The sequence below is a fragment of the Hibiscus syriacus genome, unplaced genomic scaffold, assembly GCF_006381635.1.
Source record: "Hibiscus syriacus cultivar Baekdansim isolate YM2019G1 unplaced genomic scaffold, ASM638163v2 tig00110287_pilon, whole genome shotgun sequence".
Taxonomy (NCBI): Eukaryota; Viridiplantae; Streptophyta; class Magnoliopsida; order Malvales; family Malvaceae; genus Hibiscus; species Hibiscus syriacus.
The window spans coordinates 20,969-45,756 of NW_024062662.1; the positions used below are offsets into that span (position 1 = coordinate 20,969).

The 24,788-nt window shown below is 36.0% G+C and overlaps 1 protein-coding gene across 3 annotated transcripts; it reads left to right on the forward strand.

Annotated features, from left to right (window-relative positions):
• Positions 1–1,480: 1,480 nt before the first annotated feature.
• LOC120116201 (myb-related protein 2-like) lies at positions 1,481–24,788 on the forward strand. Of its 3 annotated transcripts, XM_039136737.1 has the most exons (8): positions 1,481–1,486; positions 3,467–3,468; positions 22,419–22,605; positions 22,691–22,767; positions 22,873–22,930; positions 23,797–23,881; positions 23,964–24,033; positions 24,109–24,785. In XM_039136737.1, exons 3-8 carry the CDS (start codon positions 22,434–22,436, stop codon positions 24,739–24,741), a joined length of 1,095 nt encoding a protein of 364 aa, XP_038992668.1. In that variant the 5' UTR covers positions 1,481–1,486; positions 3,467–3,468; positions 22,419–22,433; the 3' UTR covers positions 24,742–24,785. The 3 variants fall into 3 exon arrangements, with proteins under 3 accessions (XP_038992668.1, XP_038992667.1, XP_038992666.1); XM_039136736.1 differs by lacking the exons at positions 1,481–1,486; positions 3,467–3,468 and having other exon boundaries at positions 22,410–22,605; positions 24,115–24,788; XM_039136735.1 differs by lacking the exons at positions 1,481–1,486; positions 3,467–3,468 and having other exon boundaries at positions 22,410–22,605; positions 24,109–24,786.

Here is a 24,788-nt window from a genome sequence, read left to right on the forward strand (position 1 = left end):
TTAAATATACCAAATCAGATAGTTTTAAACACACCTACTGGTTACCGCCATGATTGGATATCTGGTACTTACACATGCATAAGCATGTTGAACTTACACTTGACACATTTTATAAGCATATTGAACTTACAGTTCACCATAAGAAATATGCCTTATGATAACCAAATCATTTATTTTTAATTTTTATTTTCATTTTACGTTAGTTCATAGGGATACTCTTCCTCTCACTAGTTTTATCACGATAAATGTGGCACCATCGGAAACAAAATTCCTGATTGTGCTAGTTTAGATAACCGTCGGATGAAACTATACCAATCAATTCATTTAATTTTAAAATTTTAAAGAACAATTTTAGTGGTTAAAAATAATTTTTTTTCTCGAGGTACTAGATTTAAATAGCTATGTCTGCAGTGTATGTGTGTGTTATCAATAGTTAAAAGGATTATGAACATATATTATCTTTTAATCACCATATACTATTAAAAAAATTAAAATCTAAAAAATATTTAAATTAAAGCATGAACACTAAAATTTTGTTAAGATTTAATTGCATCACGCATCCTCAAATTATGACCCTCATTTTTATATTGGTCTTTAAAATTTTAAACATCTCAATTTCATCTCTAAATTATAACTATCATTCTAAATTAGTCCTCAAAACTTTTGAAGATTCCATTTTTATCCCCAAACTATGACCTTAATTCTAAATCGATCCCAAACTTTTTAAACATTTCAATTTCATCCCAAACTATATGTATATACTAATCACATCCCTTGTTAATAAAATCTTTAGGCCAAGTTATATTATTACATGTTTGAAACAAAATTAGGTTAAACTATGGTTGAAACTAATTGGAAGATTCAAAAGTTTTGGGACCAATTTAGAATGAGGATCATAGTGTTGGGATGAAATTGGAATGTTAAAAAATTGAAGGACTAATTTAAAATGAGATTCATAGTTTGTGGTGAAATTAGAATATTCAAAATTTTAAGGATCAATTTGAATGAAGTTGATAGTTTGGGGACATATGGTGCAATTAATCAGTTGGTCTAGTGAGATGAGGCACTAGGTCCCTTAACCAAGGTCAAGGGTTCGAATCCTGGAGTTTGTGAATGGAGCAAATTGGGTTGGGAGGGTCGCCCTCGTCTCTGCAATACTCAATCTAGATTAGTCGGTCAATAGATCGGATACCAATGATTAATTAAAAACATAGTTAAATAACATCAAAATATTAGGAACTTAAACAATAATTGGATTAGAAAAATTAAAACGTTAGTTCGAAGTACCATCAATAGATACGCGCATGATTTTATATTAGGGTACGGGGTTCTAAAATTTTAAGGGATGCAGATTTATATAAAATTCTAGACATATAAAAACATATTACTAATAAAAAAATATATTAACTATATGATAATTTAAATTTTTTAAGAGGACAACTAATCTTACCCATCCTCTTGATCCATCCATATTTCCATCATCAACGTAGTTCGATCCCCGAATAATCAGATAAGCAGCAAAACACCAATATTAGAAAGGAAAAATTATTCACATAATTCAAACGTAAAAAATTAATCTATAGACTATAGGATTAATTTCTCATGTTTCAAATGATGATTTGAAACCTCATGTCATGCATACAAGGCATATATTTAGCTTCATGTTTTCTACGTGCAGTTTCATGCAGGGGGGAATGGAAGAATTTGCACGTATATTTCTGTTAAATAAACCTTTTCTAGCAATAACTTAGTTAAGATAAAGAAAGTAATAAAATACAGAAAGATCAAGAACAGTAAAGATTCATGCAAGAGAATCATCAGAAGCACACTAACAAGACAAACAAACAAACAAAAAAATACATGGATTGAACCATTATGCAACCTCGTTGATAAAAGGGAGTGTTGTTCTTCTTAGAGGTCCCGAGTATGAACAGTTATATATGTAGAATATTTGCATTGTCAATGATTAAGAAAGATTCTAAACAGATACACCATAAACTACTAAAAATAAAAATACATGGATTATAATCGATTAAGGTAATGAGAAATTATTATTAGGATTTGATAACATGTTGGAAGAGGCGAATTGAAGAGACTTTGGGTCCCCCATTCTACTTTGTGAACAAAAGGCTTGAATAAGTACCAAACTTACTGAAGGAGACAAAATGGAATGGATTCCTTGCTTCCAAACAATCTCTAAGAGCATCTTTTTTTTTCCTAGTAAAAAGAGTGGTAGGAATCTTGGTATAAGTTGAGAGAGCATGAGAGGCCTTTGTTTTTTTTTTGTCTTTTCAGTTCTCAAGATTTTACCTTGATTAATTAGACCGACCTGTATAACACACATGATTTTGATGAATGAGTCTTTCAACAAAAATTTCCTATATATACAAGATCTCGAACTCGATACATACTTAAATGATATCAAATTACTTATCACATAAATTAATCCCATTAATTTGCATGGGAGGCTTTTTTGATAGATAGCGGATTCCTTTAACCCAAGTCACAAAATTCCTTCAAAACTTTATAAAATACTGGAATAAGATTCCTGGCTTTTGCCCCTAGGGACGAATATCAAGGATTCTCACAAACAAAATTCCAGTACCTAATTAATTCTAATGATAACGTCTCATATAATTTCCAGGAAAAAATTGCTTTTTCTGAGCCATTCCTTGCACTGCTTTCCGGTCATGTTTATCATTATTAAGGATTAAAATTATGATGGCGTTTTTTATTATGTTATGTTATATTTATCACAATTGTGAGAACAGTAAACTCTATTATAGTTATAGTAGATATCACGGTCGTGCAATAATAATTTTGAATAATATTTTTATCATTATATAAGGGCCATTATTTCTATATCGATTTATATTACTAATCATAATTATAGACGTAATAAATACAAATGTGTGTGGGGCTGGTAGAGAAGAAAGTACAATGGGTTGGGCAGAATCTATTGAGTGATGTCAATGGTTAAAAGGGAGTGTTGTTTTCTCTTGAGGTCTTAAGTTCGAACATTTATATTTGTAGGGTGTGTGTGTGTTAATGATTAAAAAATATTATGAACATATTGTCATAACCATTTTTTTGTAAAACAATTCAATATTATTTTAAAAAACGATTACGACTTTATTTTGGAAAAATTGGTGATTTTGAACGGATTTGAATAAAATTTAAAAGAGTCGCCATCGACCTTTGGGTTAGGTAGGTCGAGTACCCAAAAACGTCTTTTAAAAACAATTTTTTTTTAAAAATAATTTTATAAGACAAAATTTTGGTATACGTTACCAAAGATTCATTTAAAATAGGTTCGGGAGTCGGTTACGTGTGGGGAAGGGTAAACACCCCACAACGTCCAAAATTGGTACTGTGTAGCTTACACATCGTCGTAAATGGTGGAAATTACAATTTGAATATGAAGTAAAAATATGATCTATTTATTGAATATTTGTTAAAATAATAGAAGTACTTCACTTGGTAAGAAATCTCAAGATTTGCAATCCTCCAACGGGAAAGCTATCTCATCTATTTCTTATCTATAAAGTACATCCTATCTTTGAATTACCACTAAATAATATCGTCTTGAGTAGAAAATAAAATATGCTTAATTTATGTATCGTTAATATTAACATACAACCATTAATACAATAAAAATTATGAAAATAGAATAATAAATAAATTATGATCTATTTATTGAATATTAGTTATAAATAAATAAATTCCTTTTCTCGATAAGAAATCCCGAGATTTGCAATCCTCCGTCGGGAAAGCTACCTTGTCGATTTCTTACTTGTAAAGAATATTTTCTCTTTAATAATATAAAAAAATGACGAAAATTGACATAAAATGCATCATACTATACTTTCCCAAAACATACATCACTCATATTAAGATTCAATGAAGAAATAATAATAAAGATTAAAATGTAAATATTAAACAAAATGAACATCAAATAAATTAACAAAAATAAAATAACAATAACAATAATTTCTATAAGCTTGTAAAAGGAAGAATTTGCGTTTTTTTATTCCGTTTGAACGTCGTATCGGATTGTACCCCTTCGATCAAGTGATACTTTCCACGCCCGTTCTATAAATATGTGTTCTTGAAAATATAATCGAATATTTCATACATAAAAATATAATGAAAATAAATGTAATTGTAAATATAAAATAAAATTTTTATATTAAATGAAACTAAAACATTTTTTCATAATACAAATAACCATGTAATAAATAAAATACTTTCATACATAAATAACTAGCATAATAAGTAAACATTATAAACCTCAATGAAATCATTAAAATGCAAATATTTACAAGAATAAAATAACATAAATTTGAAGGACAAAGAAAAAATAGCACAAAGTTAAACATACATGATTAAAATAATAAAAATAGCAATAAAATGGATCAAAATGGATGAAATAAAACTAAAGGGATTAAAATAGTAAAAATAGAAACTTATGAGTCTAAATAATAGTTACAAATAAAATAGGACCATATCACAAATGTTTAATAATATAGGCATTGGAAATAAAACAAAACTATAGCTACCATTAAGGACTAAAATAAAATAACCATATACACAGAAGACTAAACAATAACTAAACCAACTATCCAGCAGTGACTAAAATAAAGGAATCGCAAATGTCATGGCCAAATCAGGATATCAATGAAAATGAACAATACACTAAAATAGTGACTAAAATGGAATAACTTAAAAATCATTACCATATTCAAGCAATCACCGAAATATATAAGATAAGTGACTAAAATAAAAGTACTACAAATATGATGGCCCAATTCGAATATCGTAAAGATCATAATATACATGGAAACAATGATCAAATTGAAATATTTGAAAATATTGAAACCGGAATCAAATATAGACGAAAATGATATAAAACCTGAATAGTGACCAATATATAACAGTGAAAAGATAAAAGCTCAAACTCAAATAAAATGAAACTTCATTTAATGACTAAATAATATGGTTACAAAAACATCAAGGACCAAAAGTGATATTAGACCCTAAAATTTAAAACACGGGGAGAACTATCAGAAGATGAGGGACTGAAACCAACAATATCCCTTTTTCCACAAAACGCGCAGTCTCAACCCGGTTTAAAACGACGTCGCTCGGCGTCTGTATCATAACCCACTTAAGGGTTATTATGAAAACCCTAACCCATTTCAAACCCTCAGCCGTTCTCCCTCTCTTCTTCTCAAAACAGAGAGCCGAAAAGGCTCTCAACCTTTCTCCTTCTCACCCCCTTCTCTCCTACAAACAGAAAACCCAGAACTCCCCGGCCACCGTAGATCGGTGGCCATGGGGAGTAACCTCATCTCTCCCTCATCTAAAAGCCTAAGCGAATCAAAACCCCAAACCCACTGCACTCCAACCCTAACCAACCTAGAAGAGGAGAAGGCTTTACCTTCAGATACGGGGCTAGCTGGGATCGAAGAAGGTCACTACGAGGTTCACGGTGGTGGTTCGAGGAAGAGGTAAAACTTTCCTTTCTTCTCCTTTTTTTTTTGTTTCGAATTTCTCTCTGTCTCCTCTGGTTTTTTTTTTCTTTCGTTTCCTTTTTGCTTTCCTTATATTCAGTATCTGGTGAGATGATGATATCTAGAAAAAATAGGATATGGGTCTTACTGACTTTGCATGATTACCTCCCGATTTTTCGGGATTTAATCTGTTTTTTAAATGGATTCTAGGATTTAGGCTACTGTTTTTACAAGAACCGGTTACTGTTCATGCAGGAGAACAGTCGGCGGCGACGGGACATCTCGGCTTGGTGGCTCCGGGATTGACTTACGGCTGGGAAGCTGAGGAGTTGAAGTCGGCGGCTGGAAGGGGATTAGGCTTGAGCGGCGGCTGTGCAGTTGGGGATTTAGGGTTTGAAACCCTAAACTGATTTAGGGTTTGAAACCCTAAACTGATTTAGGGTTTGAAACCCTAAACTGATTTTAGGGTTTGAAACCCTAAACTGGTGGGTTGTTGGGCTCCGGGATTGGGCCAATTGTAATCTGAATTGGGCTTAGGGATTAGGCCTGCAAAAATTGTAATAATAAATAATAATAAAATAATAATATAATGATAATAATAATAATAATAATAAAATAACGGAAAAAAAATCCCGGACCAAAACGGGTGTTTACAGCTGCCCCTCTTTGCACATTCTTGTGTTAACAAGAATAGGGCAAAGACGACAAGAAAGCACGTTTTTTGTCTGGTTCTCCTCTTTTTGGGTTTGAAAAGATGGATAATTTTGTTGGTGGGGACGACACTGCTCATACGCAATGAAGAGGTCTGGTCGTCTAAGGGTGACATGGCTCCTACGTGATGAGGAGATCTGGTCATTTTTAGGAAGGGTGATAACTCGGTTCCTACGTGATGAGGACGGCTGGTTATCCTAATGTTGACACGGCTCTTACATGATGAAGAGATCTGGCCATCTAAAGGTGATAACACGGTTCCTACGTGATGAGGACGGCTGGTTATCTATGGTTGACACGGCTCATACGTGATGAAGAGATCTGGTCTGGGGATGACACGGTTCATACATGATGAAAAACTCTGGCCACCTTTAGGAAGGGTGATAACTCGGTTCCTACGTGATGAGGACGGCTGGTTATCCTAATGTTGGCACGGCTCCTACGTGATGAGGAAGTCTGGTCAGTTGATGTTGACTGACTCATTGCTTCAATAAGTCTTGAAGATCCTGTAAAAATGGTCATATGCCATGATTTCATGTTATCAATATGCTCTAAGAATGATCTAAATGCATGTTTAAAGGGTTATGCTCGGTTCGTTCCTGGCATTGAGACTCCCTCATACTCTTTGATCGAAACATGCGAAATTTATGCGTTCATCCGTGCCTGGTTACTTTCTTGACCTCTCATTAAATATTCTTTGACTTGGTCCTTCTGATCTACCCCGAGAGAGTTTATCTTGCATCTTTGATTCTTTGGTCATTGATTGATTTTTCAGAGACGATTCATTCAGAATGGACTCTCCTTGTTACATGCCTTTAAATTGGGACTTCTTTGCTTGGGAAAAGTATGATTATGTTGAAACTGATTTCTTTAATTTACCCTCTTTTCCCTCAATGATTTGTTTAATGACTGATGGGAGCGTGCCTTTGCATGTGTTCTCTGGTGAACACCTGTTTCGAAATCCCCATAATCTGACACTTTTCAGAGTAAAGCATAGTAACTGATGTTGTTATTGATTAGTAATTTGGTGAATATATGCGAGGACATTGAATCAAATTCAAAAATTTTACTGAAGACAGATAATGAGAAAGTACAATCTTTTGGGACAAGAAAGCAAGTATATACAAAGAAAAACAATGGACAAACATAGTGAATATCAAATGCTGAGTCCTTCTATTTCTTCACCCCGAATCTTTCTCGAAAGTTGACATGTGTTTCGAAGATTCAGATCGTACAAAAGATGTGTGAGCATGAGAGTCTTTCCCTAAACCGTTAGGCTTCCGAGGGAATTTACCCTTTCAATTTCTGATTATTCGAGCCGTCCATTACGGATTTTCAACTCGAATCCTCCTTTGGTTTCAAGATGCCCATTTTAGGTTTTCACCTTGAACCCTCCTTTATTTATTTTCTTCTTTTTCATTTTCTCATTTTTTTTTTTTTTTTTTAGGTGTAATATCGTTTGACCGAATCTGAATTCACGGGATTAGGCAAATCTTCCCCATCCATTTCTGTTAACACCAAAGCTCCTCCTGAGAATGCCTTTTTTACAACATAGGGACCTTCCCAGTTCGGCATCCACTTCCCTCGAAAGTCTTTTTGCATAGGTAAGATCTTTTTTAGTACCAAATCGCCTTCACGAAATTCTCGAGGTCTGACTTTCTTGTCATATGCTCGTATCATCCTTCTCTGGTACATTTGGCCATGGCAGATAGCTCTCAGCCTTTTCTCCTCAATCAAATTTAATTGATCAAACCTACTTTGTACCCAATCAGCCTCGTCTAGTTTCAACTCCATCAATACTCTCAAAGAAGGTATTTCCACCTCAATAGGCAAAACTGCTTCCATCCCATATACCAAAGAGAATGGTGTTGCCCCAGTAGATGTACGAACGGACGTGCGATAAGCAAGCAACGCAAAAGGTAATTTTTCATGCCAGTCTCTATATGTTTCAGTTGCTTTTGTGATGATCTTCTTGATGTTTTTATTCGCTGCCTCTACTGCCCCATTCATTTTTGGGCGATAAGGAGCCGAATTGTGATGTTTGATCTTTAACTTTGTGCAAACTTCCTTCATTAAATCGTTGTTCAAATTCAATGCATTATCTGTGATGATCCTTTCAGGTGTTCCATATCTACAAATGATTTCTCTTTTTAAAAATCTGCACACTGCTCCTTTTGTGACATTAGCATAAGAGGCAGCTTCAACCCATTTGGTGAAGTAGTCTATAGCCACTAAGATAAAACGATGTCCATTTGAGGCCTTTGGTGAAATTGCCCCAATGACATCGATGCCCCACATTGAAAACGGCCAAGGTGCGTTCATTACATGGAGTGGTGAAGGAGGAACATGTATTTGGTTATCATGAATCTGGCATTTATGACATCTTCGAGCAAATCTGATATAATCTCCTTCCATAGTGGACCAATAGTACCCAAACCTCATGATTTTTCTAACCATTGTGAATCCATTAGCATGTGTTCCACAAACTCCTTCATGGACTTCCTCAAGTATTTTCTTGGCCTCGATTCTATCCACACATCTCAGAAGCACCTGATCCTTGCCCTTTTTATACAATATATCTCCATCAAGGACATACCCCATTGCTAATCTTCTTAAGGTCCGTTTATCATTCTCCGCTGCCTCTGCCGGGTAAGCCCGATACTTTACGTATTGGAGAATATCATAATACCATGGGAGATTATCATCCTCTTCTTCCTCTATGTTGCAACAATGAGCTGGCATTTCTCTTATACTCATCCGAATAGGCATCATTCGAGATTGATCATCGGCCTTAAACATAGCTGCCAACGTAGCCAAGGCATCTGCCATTTGATTTTCTTCACGAGGAAGATAAGCAAAAGAAATTTCTTCAAACTCTTTGATCAACTCCATCACTAAGTTCTTGTACTCTATCAACTTGGAGTCTCGAGTCATCCATTCCCCGCGAAGCTGATAAATAACCAGAGCAGAATCGCCGAATACTTCTAGGCTTTTAACTTTGCGCTCAATTGCAGCTTGAATACCCAAGATACATGCTTCATACTCTGCCATATTGTTAGTGCATTCAAAGGCGATCCTACTAGTACAAGGATAATGATCTCCCTCAGGTGAAACTAGTATTGCCCCAATTCCATGTCCCACAGCATTAGAAGCGCCATCGAAGTTCATTTTCCATGTTTCATTTTTCGGAGTATCCTCTTCAGTAACAAATATACTCATCAAGTCCTCGTTCGGGAAATCAAATTTTACTGGCTCATAGTCTTCTAATGCTCTGCTTGCCAGGAAATCTGCAATAGCACTTCCTTTAACTGATTTCTGGTTCATGTAGACTATATCAAATTCGGACAACAACATTTGCCATCTCGCCATCCTTCCAGTTAGAGCCGTTGATTCCATCAGGTACTTTAACGGATCCAGTCTTGATATCAACCAGGTAGTATGATACAACAAATATTGTCTCAGCCTCTTAGTAGTCCATACTAAAGCACAACACAACTTTTCAATAGAGGAATCGAGTCTCACAGTCAGTAAATTTCTTACTGAGATAGTAAATAGCTCGTTCTCTTCTTCCAGTTTCGTCATGTTGGGCCAACACACATCCCATTGACTTCTCAAAGACAGTCAAATATAAAATCAATGGTTTGTTTGGGATTGGTGGCATCAAGACAGGAGCAGTAATTAAGTAACTCTTAATTCTATCGAAGCATTCTTGGCAACTATCATCCCATTCTCCTGGGTTTTGCTTTCTCAGTAATCTGAATATTGGATCACATTTCTCGGTCAACTGAGAGATGAATCTGGCAATATAATTTAACCTTCCTAGAAAACCTCGTACTTCCTTTTGCGTTCTAGGGGGAGGTAATTCCAAAATTGCTTTGACTTTATCAGGATCTATTTCTATCCCATTCTCACTGACTACAAATCCCAATAACTTCCCTGAAGTAGCTCCAAATGTGCACTTGGCCGGGTTAAGCTTGAGCTGGTATTTCTTTAATCTTAAAAATAGTTTCTTTAAGACTTTTACATGTTCTTCTCCAGTTTGTGATTTAGCAATCATATCATCCACGTACACTTCTATATCCCTGTGCATCATATCGTGGAACAACGTAACCATGGCTCTTTGATATGTTGCCCCAGCGTTCTTAAGTCCAAAGGGCATCACCTTGTAGCAAAACGTACCCCACATTGTCACAAAAGTTGTCTTTTCCATGTCTCCTGGGTCCATCTTAATTTGATTGTAACCTGAGAAACCATCCATGAAAGAGAAAAGAGCATGACCAGCCGTATTGTCAACCAAAGTATCGATATGTGGGAGTGGAAAATTATCTTTGGGGCTCGCTCGATTGAGATCCCGGTAGTCAACACACATCCGAACCTTGCCATCTTTCTTTGGAACTGGCACTATGTTTGCTACCCATTCAGGGTACTTGGCCACTTGTAAAAATCCAGCATCGAATTGTTTCTTCACTTCTTCCTTGATTTTTAATAGCATATCTGGTCTCATTCTTCGAAGTTTTTGCTGAACAGGCTTGTATTCCGGCTTTATTGGTAGCTTGTGCATCACAATGTCGGTTTCCAACCCCGGCATATCTTGATAAGACCAAGCAAACACATCCCTATATTCCCGAAGAAGGCTTATAAGACCATCTCTTACTTTTGGTGAGAGTGAAGTGCCAATTTTAACTTCCTTTATATCCTCTTCTGTTCCCAAATTTATTGTTTCAGTTGTCTCTTTGTGGGGCAATATTTGTCTATCTTCTTGCTCCATCATTCTAACAAGCTCAGAGTTTAACTCACATTCCTCTTCATCTTTATAACCCTCAGATTCTTCGAGACACATGTCATTTTCAAAATCAATTTGTGGTTCAAAAGTATCATTACTCGAACAGTTGATATCTGAAGACCTGCGAATCAAAAGGAGTATATTTGGCTGTGGACAAAAATTTTATCTAATATTTATCAAGAGAATAATTATCAATAAAGAATAAAGAATACTCAAGAGATGAATAAAATACTTGCTAAGATTAGAATGAAAAAGAGAACACTGTTTCATTAAAGCAATGACAAATAACAATTTGTCCTTTTACAAAAGCCCTATTATATTTGGGTCAAAAGGAGACAGATTTGTTATTATGCATTACTTTGAAAAGTGCTTATAGAACACAGGGAGTTCTTCAACAGTGTAATTGTTCAAAACATAGCCAGGAGGACACGGACGAATTGATGCCAATGAACACTCTCCAGTAGAATCTTCTGTGATAACGTTGATGCTCAGGCTTCCCAATAAATTTTCAACAAATTCTGTATCTTCAATATCTCCTGACTGTTTCAGCGTGCCAATCACAAATCCTCCAGACACAAAAGATTTGGAGAGTGGTGGAATGACCATGGGTCCCCAAACAAGATCTTCTCCCTTTACTCTTGCCTTCCTTCTTTCTTTAAACTTTTGTGCATCCCTGACTTTATCATGGTACGTTGGTTTGTATCCGAGACCAAAATAATTTCTTTTAGGAACTGGAGCCGATCCTTCAGTGATTCCTTGCAATTTCTTTCCCAAGCCTTTCCCTACCTTTGCTCCTCTAGCTAAGGTCTCCTTTAATTGCATCTTTGTATTTTTTGAAAGATGAGGAATGGGAATTCTTTTGCCCTCAGAGATAAAAGTAGCATTAACAAATTCCAAGGACTGGAAGGAGGACTCTAGTGCATTTTCATCTACCCCTACATATGGTGCATCTGTAGTGATAGAGGCAATGATGTCTTCTTCCGCTTTGATGGTCACTAGAGTCCCATCAACAATGAATCGGAGCTTTTGGTGAAGGGAGGAAGGAACTGCCCCAGCCATGTGAATCCAGGGTCTCCCTAGCAAGCAACTATAACTCGGATGAATATCCATGACAACAAAATCTACTTCAAATGTTGTAGGGCCAATTCTGAGAGGAATAATCATCTTCCCCATTATCTTGCGTTCTGTCCCATCAAATGCCCTTACAGCATTGCCACAAACCCTCATTTGTGATACATCCACAGGAAGTCTATTTAGAGTGGCGAATGGCATAACATTCAAGGCCGATCCGTTGTCAATTAACACTCCTGAGACGATGACTCCTTTGCAATGAGCCGTAATGTGTAAAGCCTTGCCCCTGCCTTTTCCTTCTTCAGGTATCTCGTCATCATAAAAATAAATAAAATTATCTGCATTAATATGATTTACCATCCTGTCCACCCGTTCCACTGGTATATCCTTCCCTACAAAAGTTTCATTCAGCACTTTGATCAGAGTATTTCGATGTACTTCCGAATGCAGCAGTAGAGATAACATTGAAATCCGTGCTGGGGTCTTATGAAGCTGTTCCACAATATTATACTCGCTGTGTTTCAGAAACTTTAAAAATTCCTGAGCCTCCTCAATCTTAACAGGCTCATTCAATTTATCATCAAGATCTTTAATAACCACATCTCTTGCTTTATCAGCCTTTCCAGGAGCATAGCATCTTCCACTTCTGGTGAAAAATCCAACTTCAGCAACCTCTTCCTCCTTACTCTCAGGAGTATTAATTTGGCATGTATAGTCCCAGGGAACACTCTTGTTACTCTTGTAGGCAAAAGGCGTAGGGGTTTTGATCACCACCCTAGATGTTATACTTCCACTGCTGGCCCCGTAATTTGGTTTCGATATGACCAGGACAGGCTTTTTCAAATTCTTTTCAGCTTCCCTTGAATTTTCTTCAGAAGCGCAGATATATCTTTCATTCTCACTCATTCTTTCTTCATAAAACTGCAACTCCTGCTTGTTCATTAATTCTTGGACTATTTGCCTGAATTCTTGACAGTCCTGAATATGATGACCATTTTCACCATGGTATTCACAAAAGATCTCTGTCTTTTCCGTTGAGCATTCATTTCTAGGGTTCAACAACCCTCTCTCCTTTATTCGAGCATATACCCATTTCAGTGGTGCTCTTATTTCTTCAATTCTCCTCTTAATTTTCTGATTCTTCTCAATAGCGTTCACTCCCTGATTCTGATGATTTGGAAGCGGGTTTGCAGCAACACAGGGTGATTCAGAATCATTAAAGGACACCACCTTTCTCTTGATCAGATCTTCAACCACTCTTTTAAAAGCGAGACACTTTTCAATGTTATGTCCTCTGAGATTTGCATGATACTCGCATGTCTCATTTTCGTTGAACCATTTTGGATAAGGTGGTTTAATTGGATCAATGAATTTTGGTGATACTACGTGAGCTTGGACTAATCCATGGAAGAGCTCACTGTAAGTCATTGGTATGGGAGTGAACGTCATCCTTTCATTGTTATGCTCGCGCTTAGTCTCCCCTTGGGATGAAGAAGAATTTCCCATCTTCGGCTTACTCACAGAGAAATTTACATTATTCACCTCTCCTTCTTTCCTTTTCACATAGGGTTTCTTTGCAGGATTTTGGCTACCGACAATCTGCCCCTTCTTTAATGCTCTCTCAATCATCTCTCCACACATCACGATATCAGAGAAGCTCTTAGTTGCCACTCCTAACATATGATCAATATAAGGAGATTTTAACGTATCTATAAACATGGTTATAAACTCCCTCTCAATAAGTGGTGGGTGCACTTGAGCAGCAATATCCCTCCAGCGCTGAGCGTACTGTCGGAAGGTCTCATTATGCTTCATCTCCATATTTTGGAGAGTAACACGATCATGCATCATATCGGTAACGTGTTGATATTGTTCTTTAAACGCATTGGCCAAATCCTTCCAAGACCCTATTTTAGCTCGGGTTAATTGGTTATACCATCTAACAGCTGACCCCGTCAAGCTGGCCTGGAAACAGTGAATTAATAGCCCATCATCCTTCACAAATCCTGTCATTCTTCGACAAAACATGGTCAAGTGAGCAACAGGACAAGTTTTTCCATCATACTTTTCAAATTCCGGCATTTTGAACTTTGGTGGTAATACTAGGTCTGGCACAAGACTCAATTCCTCTGCATTCATTCCGTCTTGAGAACCCTGCTTTCCCATTTCTTTAAAAAACCCTTTGCACCAGTCCTTTAAATGCTCCGGTACTTCCGTTTTAGGTTTCTCCATTTCCTCAGGATCTACATCAATATACTCATAAGGACTGTTTTGAGGGTTAGTCGTGGCCATTTGAACCTTTACAGCTGAAGACCCTGCAGGATGTTCCACTAGCTTTTCAGGTGAGATAACTAGTCTCGGGGTAGACTCCTGCCTAGAAACTTCAACAGGGGCAGCGCTTGGTTCTTTAACTGTTTCAGTACGTAACCCAGACATCTTGGTCATCATCTCATTCATCATATTAGCCTGGCTTTGCAGTATTTGATCTATAATTGACTTTTGTGACTGATCCATCTTTGCCTGCCATTCTTGTTGTATTCTTAGTAAATCTTCTTGCATTTCTTTCTTTAATTGATCAAGCTTGGCCTCCATGGCTCTACTTCGCGTGTGATAAGGATTGGAGTTCTTACTTGCCAGAATCGTCTGTCACATAACCCTTCGGAAATTAATTTATTGTTCTTTTAAATTCGAATGCATATTATTGGTAATGTGCTATAAATGATACATTTTATTGGTGATGCATTATAAATGATGAATTTACTTATGCATAATGAATGATGCAAGTATGAAATGCAAATAAAAGGCGTTGACCCAAGCAGTAACCATTCGGAAATACTTTCATTGGATAAAAAGTTTCACTCATTACAAAGGAGTTCTATTACATATAAGGCCTAGCCCTCAGACTCAGCTCTACAATTTCATTCATAATGGCGATGATCTCCCTTGTATGTTCAGAAACCGGATTTGTGCGCAGTTGGATGATCTCCGCTCTATTGGCTAATTCGTTCATATACCGAGCCACTTCACCCATTTGAGCAATAGCTTCCCCCATCATGCGCTCGCGTTCTTCTACCAAGGATCGATAGTGCTCATATGTATTTTCCCATCCCTTATTGATGCGTTTGATTTCTTTTTCTAGACTGGTAATATGAATTCGGCATTTCTGGAGTTCACCTTTCAATTCTCTGATTTCCTTCTGGAAGGATTTGTTTTCTTCGAGAGCAACTCTTAGGTCCACTGAAGCGGGAGGAACTTGCACTTGCAGAAGGGATTGCTCAAGGCTCGATACATGACTTTTGAGCTCATCATTCATAGCTCGAGATTGGTTCATCTCATGTTCGAATCTCATCTGTAATTCTCCCATTTCTCCTGTGAGCTCATCTATTTGCTGACTTTTTGTCGAGAATCTCTGCATCCACGATCCAATCTCTGCCTGCTTTCTATCGAGGAATCGATTCCATCCCTGTCTCTCAGACCACATCTCTTCTTTCTTTTGCTTTCTTTCTTCTTCGAGCTCTAAAATTCTTCGATCTTTGTCCTCAAAGTCCTCAATTATACTGTTCATCTCAGTTTTTAACCCTTGGACTTGATTCTTTTCTTCTTCTAATTCTTTCAGGCTGACTTCTTTTTCTTCATGGAGTTTTTGAGCTCTACGAGCCTCAGTTTTATACTGCTTGATCAATTCCTTTTATCGGCCTCTAGCTCGCATACTTTTGCTTTTCCAGCTTCTATCTTCTTGATCTGACACTTGTTCTCAATTTCCAGACTTTTGATTCGCCGTCTTGCAGCCGCTAATTCTCTGGATCCAAGTTTCTTTCTCACCTGCTGTACCCTTTGATAATCTTTTTTTAAGTCTTCTAAATCAGCTTCCACCTCCTCTTTCCGTTCTCTCATCATTATAAACTGTCTGGCATGAAATTCAGCCTCGATAGTCGACATGAAGTTTTCTCTCTCCATCTCTTCTATTTTCTTGGAATCTTTAGCCTTTTCCATTTCAAACTCAATTCTTTGGATTTCCAAATTCGAAGGGATATTTCTGATTTGTCTTCTATCGACCTTGATCCCTCTCCAGATGTTAAAGGTATCTTATCATTTACCCTCCTGATTCTCCAGGCTTCATAATCAGGCGTCAAGATCACATCCGCTCCAACCACTTTAGTCCTAAAAGTCATCCTCCAGGAATCAGCCGCATCTTTGATTTTCTTTCTATAATTGCCTTCTTTATAATCAAATTCAGCACCAGTCAACCCCTGAGTCACGGGAACAAACTGTCGGGCACCGTACTGTCTCAATATCAACAAAGGAGCATATCCCACTCCTCCCCACAGTCCAATAATATGATCCAGTCCAAATCTCCGCACTTGAACAAGATTTGTGTATGCATCAGCCACGGTGTTCGCCATGCTATGTTTTTACTTTGTAGATTCCGGAAGAAATCAATCCATTGATCTTTCTGAGATACTTCAGGCCACTCCTTCGTAAGGTACTCAGCAACAGGAGAATAATCTTTCAAAAAACGGTTATAGTTGACCTTTTCTTCCTTCCAGAAATGGCTTCTGATCCACACAGTAAGCAATTGAGCACAGCCCATAAAACGACCTCCCCCCAACCTTCTACATATATTCAAAGATCGGAAAGTTTCAGCAAGAATTGCATGGACTGGATTTACCTCTCTTCCTAACTTCTCAACCAAATCGACTACTGCCAGCTCGATCAATCCCAAACATTTTGGAAAGATTACCAAACCATATATACCCAAAGCAAATACATCTCTACGCACGTTTTCATCTACATGTGCTTCAGCTATCTTTGTAAGTGAGACCACGGCACTCCCTCACTTTCTCCCTTGCGTTGCAAACGATCATTCACCCATTTGTCGCTTGTGCCGGAGATCTTTGCAAGCTTTGATTTAAAGAAGGCCCTTTTATCGACCGGGAGTAAACTTTGTCCACTTTAACGCTTGTCAAATTCAACAGAAATTGGTATTCCTCGAGGGTTGGAGTCATGTCCTCTCGGTTGAATGTGAAACAACTATAGGCCGGATTCCAAAACTGTATTATGCTTCGTATGAGAACCGGGTCTACCTTCACGTACATCAGATGAAATATATCCCCATAAGTCTGCTGAAAAGCTTGCCTCTCAATAAGATTCCAACTTTCCCAAATGGTTTTCAATCCCTGAAGCTCATTCTGTTTTAAAGAAGCTGGTGTATAATCAGACAGATCCGACACGTAGTCCCCTGATAGACTATCTCCCTGCTCTTTCTGCTTGGCTTCGGACCAGTTCCTTACATCTGCTGGATTCACTTCTCTGTTTAGGAAACTCCTTTCCATCGTGAAAGTCTTTCCACTTTATCGCTACTCACAGATCAATCGCCTTTTCTAATGATATGTCTATGCAGTATGAAAAATAAACAAAACAAACAAAACAGTTAGTCAAAACAATTGCATAAATTTAACATAAAAAGATAAGTAAAACGGGAAATAAATCTATTATATTTATGTATTATCTACCCGAATAATATTCCTCAAAAAGGGTCCTACCCAAACATGCTCTCTACCCTCCTAAATTAATTAAATTCTAACTGCACCTAAATTCTTCACATGCTTTAACAGAATAAATCTATTCTACACACTCAAAAATAAATAAATAAAATAAAATAAAGAGGTTAGAGAGTTTCTCCATTGTGTACGCCTATTTTGGGTACCTATTGACGGACAGAGGTTCAGTATGACTCTACCTAGTGTGACCGTGCTATGGTTCACTATATGCATGGTTTCAGCTCTAACAGGAAAAAAAGGAACTCGAATTGTCCTTGATGTCGGTGCCCCCTTGGGCTACCAAACCCTCAATCCTCACCCATTACAGGTTTCAAACGGACCGAGTTCAATTCGAGGGGATTCACTGCCTTATACCCATACGAGGAATAAATTCCTACGAAGGTATAAGGTATGTATCCCATGGGTTATTTGCTAAAACTCATACGAAGAATAAATTCTTACGAGAGTAAAGCAATCACCCTAATTAATTTGGATCGAAACTCATGTCTAGAGCTCATGTTATGCTAATGAAAGTGATGTGTGTGAGGAGAAACAAACAAACCTTTGACTCAAAAACAGGGAAAATAAAAATAAATAAAAAACACCCAACGAGAACTAAGAAATATCTGAAAAAAATGAAAACAATTAAAATGTTAGTATATAAAAATAAAGAAATAAAAATAATACATAAAAATTCAATAAATAGATCATAGCTTTACTAAAGATTCGAACTTATAATTTCCACCATAACGACCATATATAAGCGACCGACAGCCTGACTCTCTAGACGTCCCCAGCAGAGTCGCCAAGCTGTCATAACCATTTTTTTGTAAAACAATTCAATATTATTTTAAAAAACGATTACTACTTTATTTGGAAAAATTGGTGATTTTGAACGGATTTGAATAAATTTAAAAGAGTCGCCATCGACCTTTGGGTTAGGTAGGTCGAGTACCCAAAAACGTCTTTTAAAACAATTTTTTTTTAAAAATAATTTTATAAGACAAAATTTGGTATACGTTACCAAAGATTCATTTAAAATAGGTTCGGGAGTCGGTTACGTGTGGGGAAGGGTAAACACCCCACAACGTCCAAAATTGGTACTGTGTAGCTTACACATCGTCGTAAATGGTGGAAATTACAATTTGAATATGAAGTAAAAATATGATCTATTTATTGAATATTTGTTAAAATAATAGAAGTACTTCACTTGGTAAGAAATCTCAAGATTTGCAATCCTCCAACGGGAAAGCTATCTCATCTATTTCTTATCTATAAAGTACATCCTATCTTTGAATTACCACTAAATAATATCGTCTTGAGTAGAAAATAAAATATGCTTAATTTATGTATCGTTAATATTAACATACAACCATTAATACAATAAAAATTATGAAAAATAGAATAATAAATAAATTATGATCTATTTATTGAATATTAGTTATAAATAAATAAATAAAATCCTTTTCTCGATAAGAAATCTCGAGATTTGCAATCCTCCGTCGGGAAAGCTACCTTGTCGATTTCTTACTTGTAAAGAATATTTTCTCTTTAATAATATAAAAAAATGACGAAAATTGACATAAAATGCATCATACTATACTTTCCCAAAACATACATCACTCATATTAAGATTCAATGAAGAAATAATAATAAAGATTAAAATGTAAATATTAAACAAAATGAACATCAAATAAATTAACAAAAATAAAATAACAATAACAATAATTTCTATAAGCTTGTAAAAGGAAGAATTTGCGTTTTTTTATTCGTTGAACGTCGTATCGGATTGTACCCCTTCGATCAAGTGATACTTTCCACGCCCGTTCTATAAATATGTGTTCTTGAAAATATAATCGAATATTTCATACATAAAAATATAATGAAAATAAATGTAATTGTAAATATAAAATAAAATTTTTATATTAAATGAAACTAAAACATTTTTTCATAATACAAATAACCATGTAATAAATAAAATACTTTCATACATAAATAACTAGCATAATAAGTAAACATTATAAACCTCAATGAAATCATTAAAATGCAAATATTTACAAGAATAAAATAACATAAATTTGAAGGACAAAGAAAAAATAGCACAAAGTTAAACATACATGATTAAAATAATAAAAATAGCAATAAAAGGGATCAAAATGGATGAAATAAAAACTAAAGGGATTAAAATAGTAAAAATAGAAACTTATGAGTCTAAATAATAGTTACAAATAAAATAGGACCATATCACAAATGTTTAATAATATAGGCATTGGAAATAAAACAAAACTATAGCTACCATTAAGGACTAAAATAAAATAACCATATACACAGAAGACTAAACAATAACTAAACCAACTATCCAGCAGTGACTAAAATAAAGGAATCGCAAATGTCATGGCCAAATCAGGATATCAATGAAAATGAACAATACACTAAAATGTGACTAAAATGGAATAACTTAAAAATCATTACCATATTCAAGCAATCACGAAATATATAAGATAAGTGACTAAAATAAAAGTACTACAAATATGATGGCCCAATTCGAATATCGTAAAGATCATAATATACATGGAACAATGATCAAATTGAAATTTGAAAATATTGAAACCGGAATCAAATATAGACGAAATGATATAAAACCTGAATAGTGACCAATATATAACAGTGAAAAGATAAAAGCTCAAACTCAAATAAAATGAAACTTCATTTAATGACTAAATAATATGGTTACAAAAACATCAAGGACCAAAAGTGATATTAGACCCTAAAATTTAAAACACGGGGAGAACTATCAGAAGATGAGGGACTGAAACCAACAATATCCCTTTTTCCACAAAACGCGCAGTCTCAACCGGTTCAAAACGACGTCGCTCGGCGTCTGTATCATAACCCACTTAAGGGTTATTATGAAAACCCTAACCCATTTCAAACCCTCAGCCGTTCTCCCTCTCTTCTTCTCAAAACAGAGAGCCGAAAAGGCTCTCAACCTTTCTCCTTCTCACCCCCTTCTCTCCTACAAACAGAAAACCCAGAACTCCCGGCCACCGTAGATCGGTGGCCATGGGGAGTAACCTCATCTCTCCCTCATCTAAAAGCCTAAGCGAATCAAAACCCCAAACCCACTGCACTCCAACCCTAACCAACCTAGAAGAGGAGAAGGCTTTACCTTCAGATACGGGGCTAGCTGGGATCGAAGAAGGTCACTACGAGGTTCACGGTGGTGGTTCGAGGAAGAGGTAAAACTTTCCTTCTTCTCCTTTTTTTTTTTTTGTTTCGAATTTCTCTCTGTCTCCTCTGGTTTTTTTTTCTTTCGTTTCCTTTTTGCTTTCCTTATATTCAGTATCTGGTGAGATGATGATATCTAGAAAAAATAGGATATGGGTCTTACTGACTTTGCATGATTACCTCCCGATTTTTCGGGATTTAATCTGTTTTTTAAATGGATTCTAGGATTTAGGCTACTGTTTTTACAAGAACCGGTTACTGTTCATGCAGGAGAACAGTCGGCGGCGACGGGACATCTCGGCTTGGTGGCTCCGGGATTGACTTACGGCTGGGAAGCTGAGGAGTTGAAGTCGGCGGCTGGAAGGGGATTAGGCTTGAGCGGCGGCTGTGCAGTTGGGGATTTAGGGTTTGAAACCCTAAACTGATTTAGGGTTTGAAACCCTAAACTGATTTAGGGTTTGAAACCCTAAACTGATTTTAGGGTTTGAAACCCTAAACTGATTTTAGGGTTTGAAACCCTAAACTGATTTAGGGTTTGAAACCCTAAACTGATTTAGGGTTTGAAACCCTAATCTGGTGGGTTGTTGGGCTCCGGGATTGGGCCAATTGTAATCTGAATTGGGCTTAGGGATTAGGCCTGCAAAAATTGTAATAATAAATAATAATAAAATAATAATATAATGATAATAATAATAATAATAATAAAATAACGGAAAAAAAATCCCGGACCAAAACGGGTGTTTACACATATATTACCTTATAATTACCTCAACCTATTTTTTTTTTAAAAGTAAAGTATATAAATGGTCCCCGACTATAGGGTGTTGCTTTGTTGAGTCTCCGACAATTAAAAATTACAAAATTGTTATTCGACTAATTATATGTTTCACACTTGTCCTTTTCTGTTAAAAAAATAACGGCAATCTGAGCTAAACGTTAACATGTTGATTGAATATGATAAAATTTGATCCTAAATCTCAAACAACTACACAGTTGAAACGATTCTAGGATCAAATTTTATTATATCCTAATGAATAGGCTAACGTCTAGCTCAGAAAACGGTCAATTTTTTAACAGAAAATGACGAGTTTGGAACATATGAATAGTCGAGTGACCATTTTTTAACTTTTAATAGTCGGTGAACTCAACAAATCAACACCCTATAATCGAATGACCATTTTACAATTTCTAATAGTCTAGAAACTGAACAAAACAATATCTTATAGTCTGGAGTTAATTTGTCCACTTTACCCTTAAAAAAAAGTAGGACAGACAATATCAGTTTGTGTGAGTCTGAATATTGGATCGGGTGAGGTTGTTCCATGAGTCAGAGTCCCAGATTCTATGCTATGTTGCTTTATAAAGCCATGCTTGGGGCTCACCTTTGGCTTGTAAGAACTGAAGGGTGAAGAGGTTGATCCATCACGTTTAGAAAAGAATTCATCAAATATCGTAGCACCAGGTAAAACACATGCATGCCGGACACATGTTTTTGAGATATATCCCAAGTTATTCATACAACAAGACTTACAATTGGTTTTGTTCTTGTTTTCAAGACCCCAAATGTATCAGCATCAAGGGAAGAACATGAACCCGAGTTCCAGAATGGGGATTCATAATGAGAGGCATCTGTTCCTTCAAGGTGGCCATGGAGATTCCGGCCTTGTACTTTCGACTGATGCCAAACCAAGATTGAAGTGGACGCCTGATCTTCACGAGCGATTCATCGAAGCCGTTAACCAGCTTGGAGGAGCCGACAGTGAGTGCATCAAACAAGTTACATGAGTAAACCATATGCATATATAGGAACTCTGATAATTGTATTTTCTCTGTATTTGTTGCAGAGGCCACACCCAAAACAGTGATGAAACTAATGGGAATTCCAGGCCTTACCCTATACCATCTCAAAAGTCATCTTCAGGTAACTTATCATCTCTTTGTTTTCAAAGCTTATAGTGAGTTACAGACAGAGTTTGAAAATATCGAATTTTAGATGATTATGATATATCTCTCGTTTTGACTGCAGAAATACAGGCTTAGTAAAAATCTCAACGGACAAACTAATAATGGCTGCAACAAATTAGGTAAGACAACTGTGTTAAACTTACTCGACTTAAAAAATTACATTTTTTATTTTGAATTATTCGAGTCCAATCAAATTATCGACTCGAGTTAAGATTTGAAAATTTCGAGTCATTCGAAAAATAAAAAAATTTGGTGAGTATTTTGACAATTTTGCGATTTAGTTCTTGATTTCCTTATTCTTTCAATTTTTCTTCATTTTAAGGGTATTTTTTTATCAAATTTGAACAAAATACTCCTAAACCATGGTAGAATACATGTCTACTTTTAATTTCTCTTTTTGATAATAAACTATATAATTTTCAATTTAGTCCCTCAAATTTGTATGATTTTCTTATTTCTTCAATTCATCATTTGTTTTAAGTCTGTTTTTGACCAAATATGGACCACATACTCCCCTACTAATATAGAATATCTATGTAACTCCCATTTCTATTTTTCACTAAAAATGTATCTTTTTCAATTTAGTCCATTAACTTTGCATTTTACTCAATTTAGTCTTTTAAGTTTTTTTTAACAAATTCTTTCTTCTCATCAATTTCTTGACTCCTTTATACTTCTATCAATACTTTACCCTCAAAATATCTTCTTTGAAATATAATATTATAAATATATTTTATAAATTTATATTGTATTTGATTTATTAAATAACATTAAAACGTGAAAGGAATATATATATATATATAATGGTTAAAAAAAGTTGATAATTTGGAATTAACCCGTACCATAATACTATAAATAATTACAATTAAACTTGTACAAAAACTCGACTTGACTCGATAGAATTCTCACACATTCCTTTTCCAATAAGTTTTCAATTATAATATAATATATATCTAAAGATTGTATTCCGATGCAATGAACATAGGGGTGGTTACAATGGCGGGCGAAAGAATATATGAAGTAAACAGCTCCCCCATGAATAACTTAAGCATTGGAGCTCAGGCTAACAAGTAAGATGATAAATCTCCATTGTTAGTTTTTCATCCTACAATCTATATGTATATATATTGAATTTGATGTTCATCAATCCAGAGGAATTCAAATAGGGGAAGCACTGCAAATGCAAATCGAAGTGCAGAGAAGGTTGCATGAGCAACTCGAGGTACATAACCGTATTAATTACCAAGATTTAAATTACGATCGCGAATGTGTCATATCGATTGTTCATTGCGTGCAGGTACAGCGACATTTACAGCTCCGTATCGAGGCGCAAGGGAAATACTTACAGTCGGTGCTGGAGAAAGCTCAAGAGACTCTCCATAGACAGAATTTGGGCACCGTGGGGCTGGAGGCGGCCAAAGTTCAGCTTTCGGAACTGGTTTCGAAAGTGTCTAACCAATGCCTGAACTCGGCCTTCTCTGATTTGAAAGAATTACAAGGTCTATACCGTCAATCGACACAACCGAATCCTGCCAACGATTGCTCGATGGATAGTTGCTTGACATCCTGTGAAGGGTCACTAAAAGATCAAGAACTACACAACAACAATGGAACGTGTTTAAGAAGTTACAGTACTACTCACAAATATCCATTGATGCAGCCGAAATCATCGGAAAACAATGAGTTTTTTGCTGACAGGAACTGCAGTGATTTATCGATGAGTGTGGGATTACGAGGAAGCTTTTCCGAGCGAAAATTCGGAAGAAATGAAGAACATCGTTTCATAGATGACGGAAACAAAAGGCTGGATTCGGTTAATCGATTGCCTTACATTTCAACAAAGCTGGACTTAAATGTTGACGAACAACACGACAACCTTGGATCTTCAAGTTGCAAACAGTTGGATCTCAATGGTCTTAGTTGGAGCTGAAGATTGGTCTTCAAGATTTCATAATATAATCTTATTTATGATTCAAA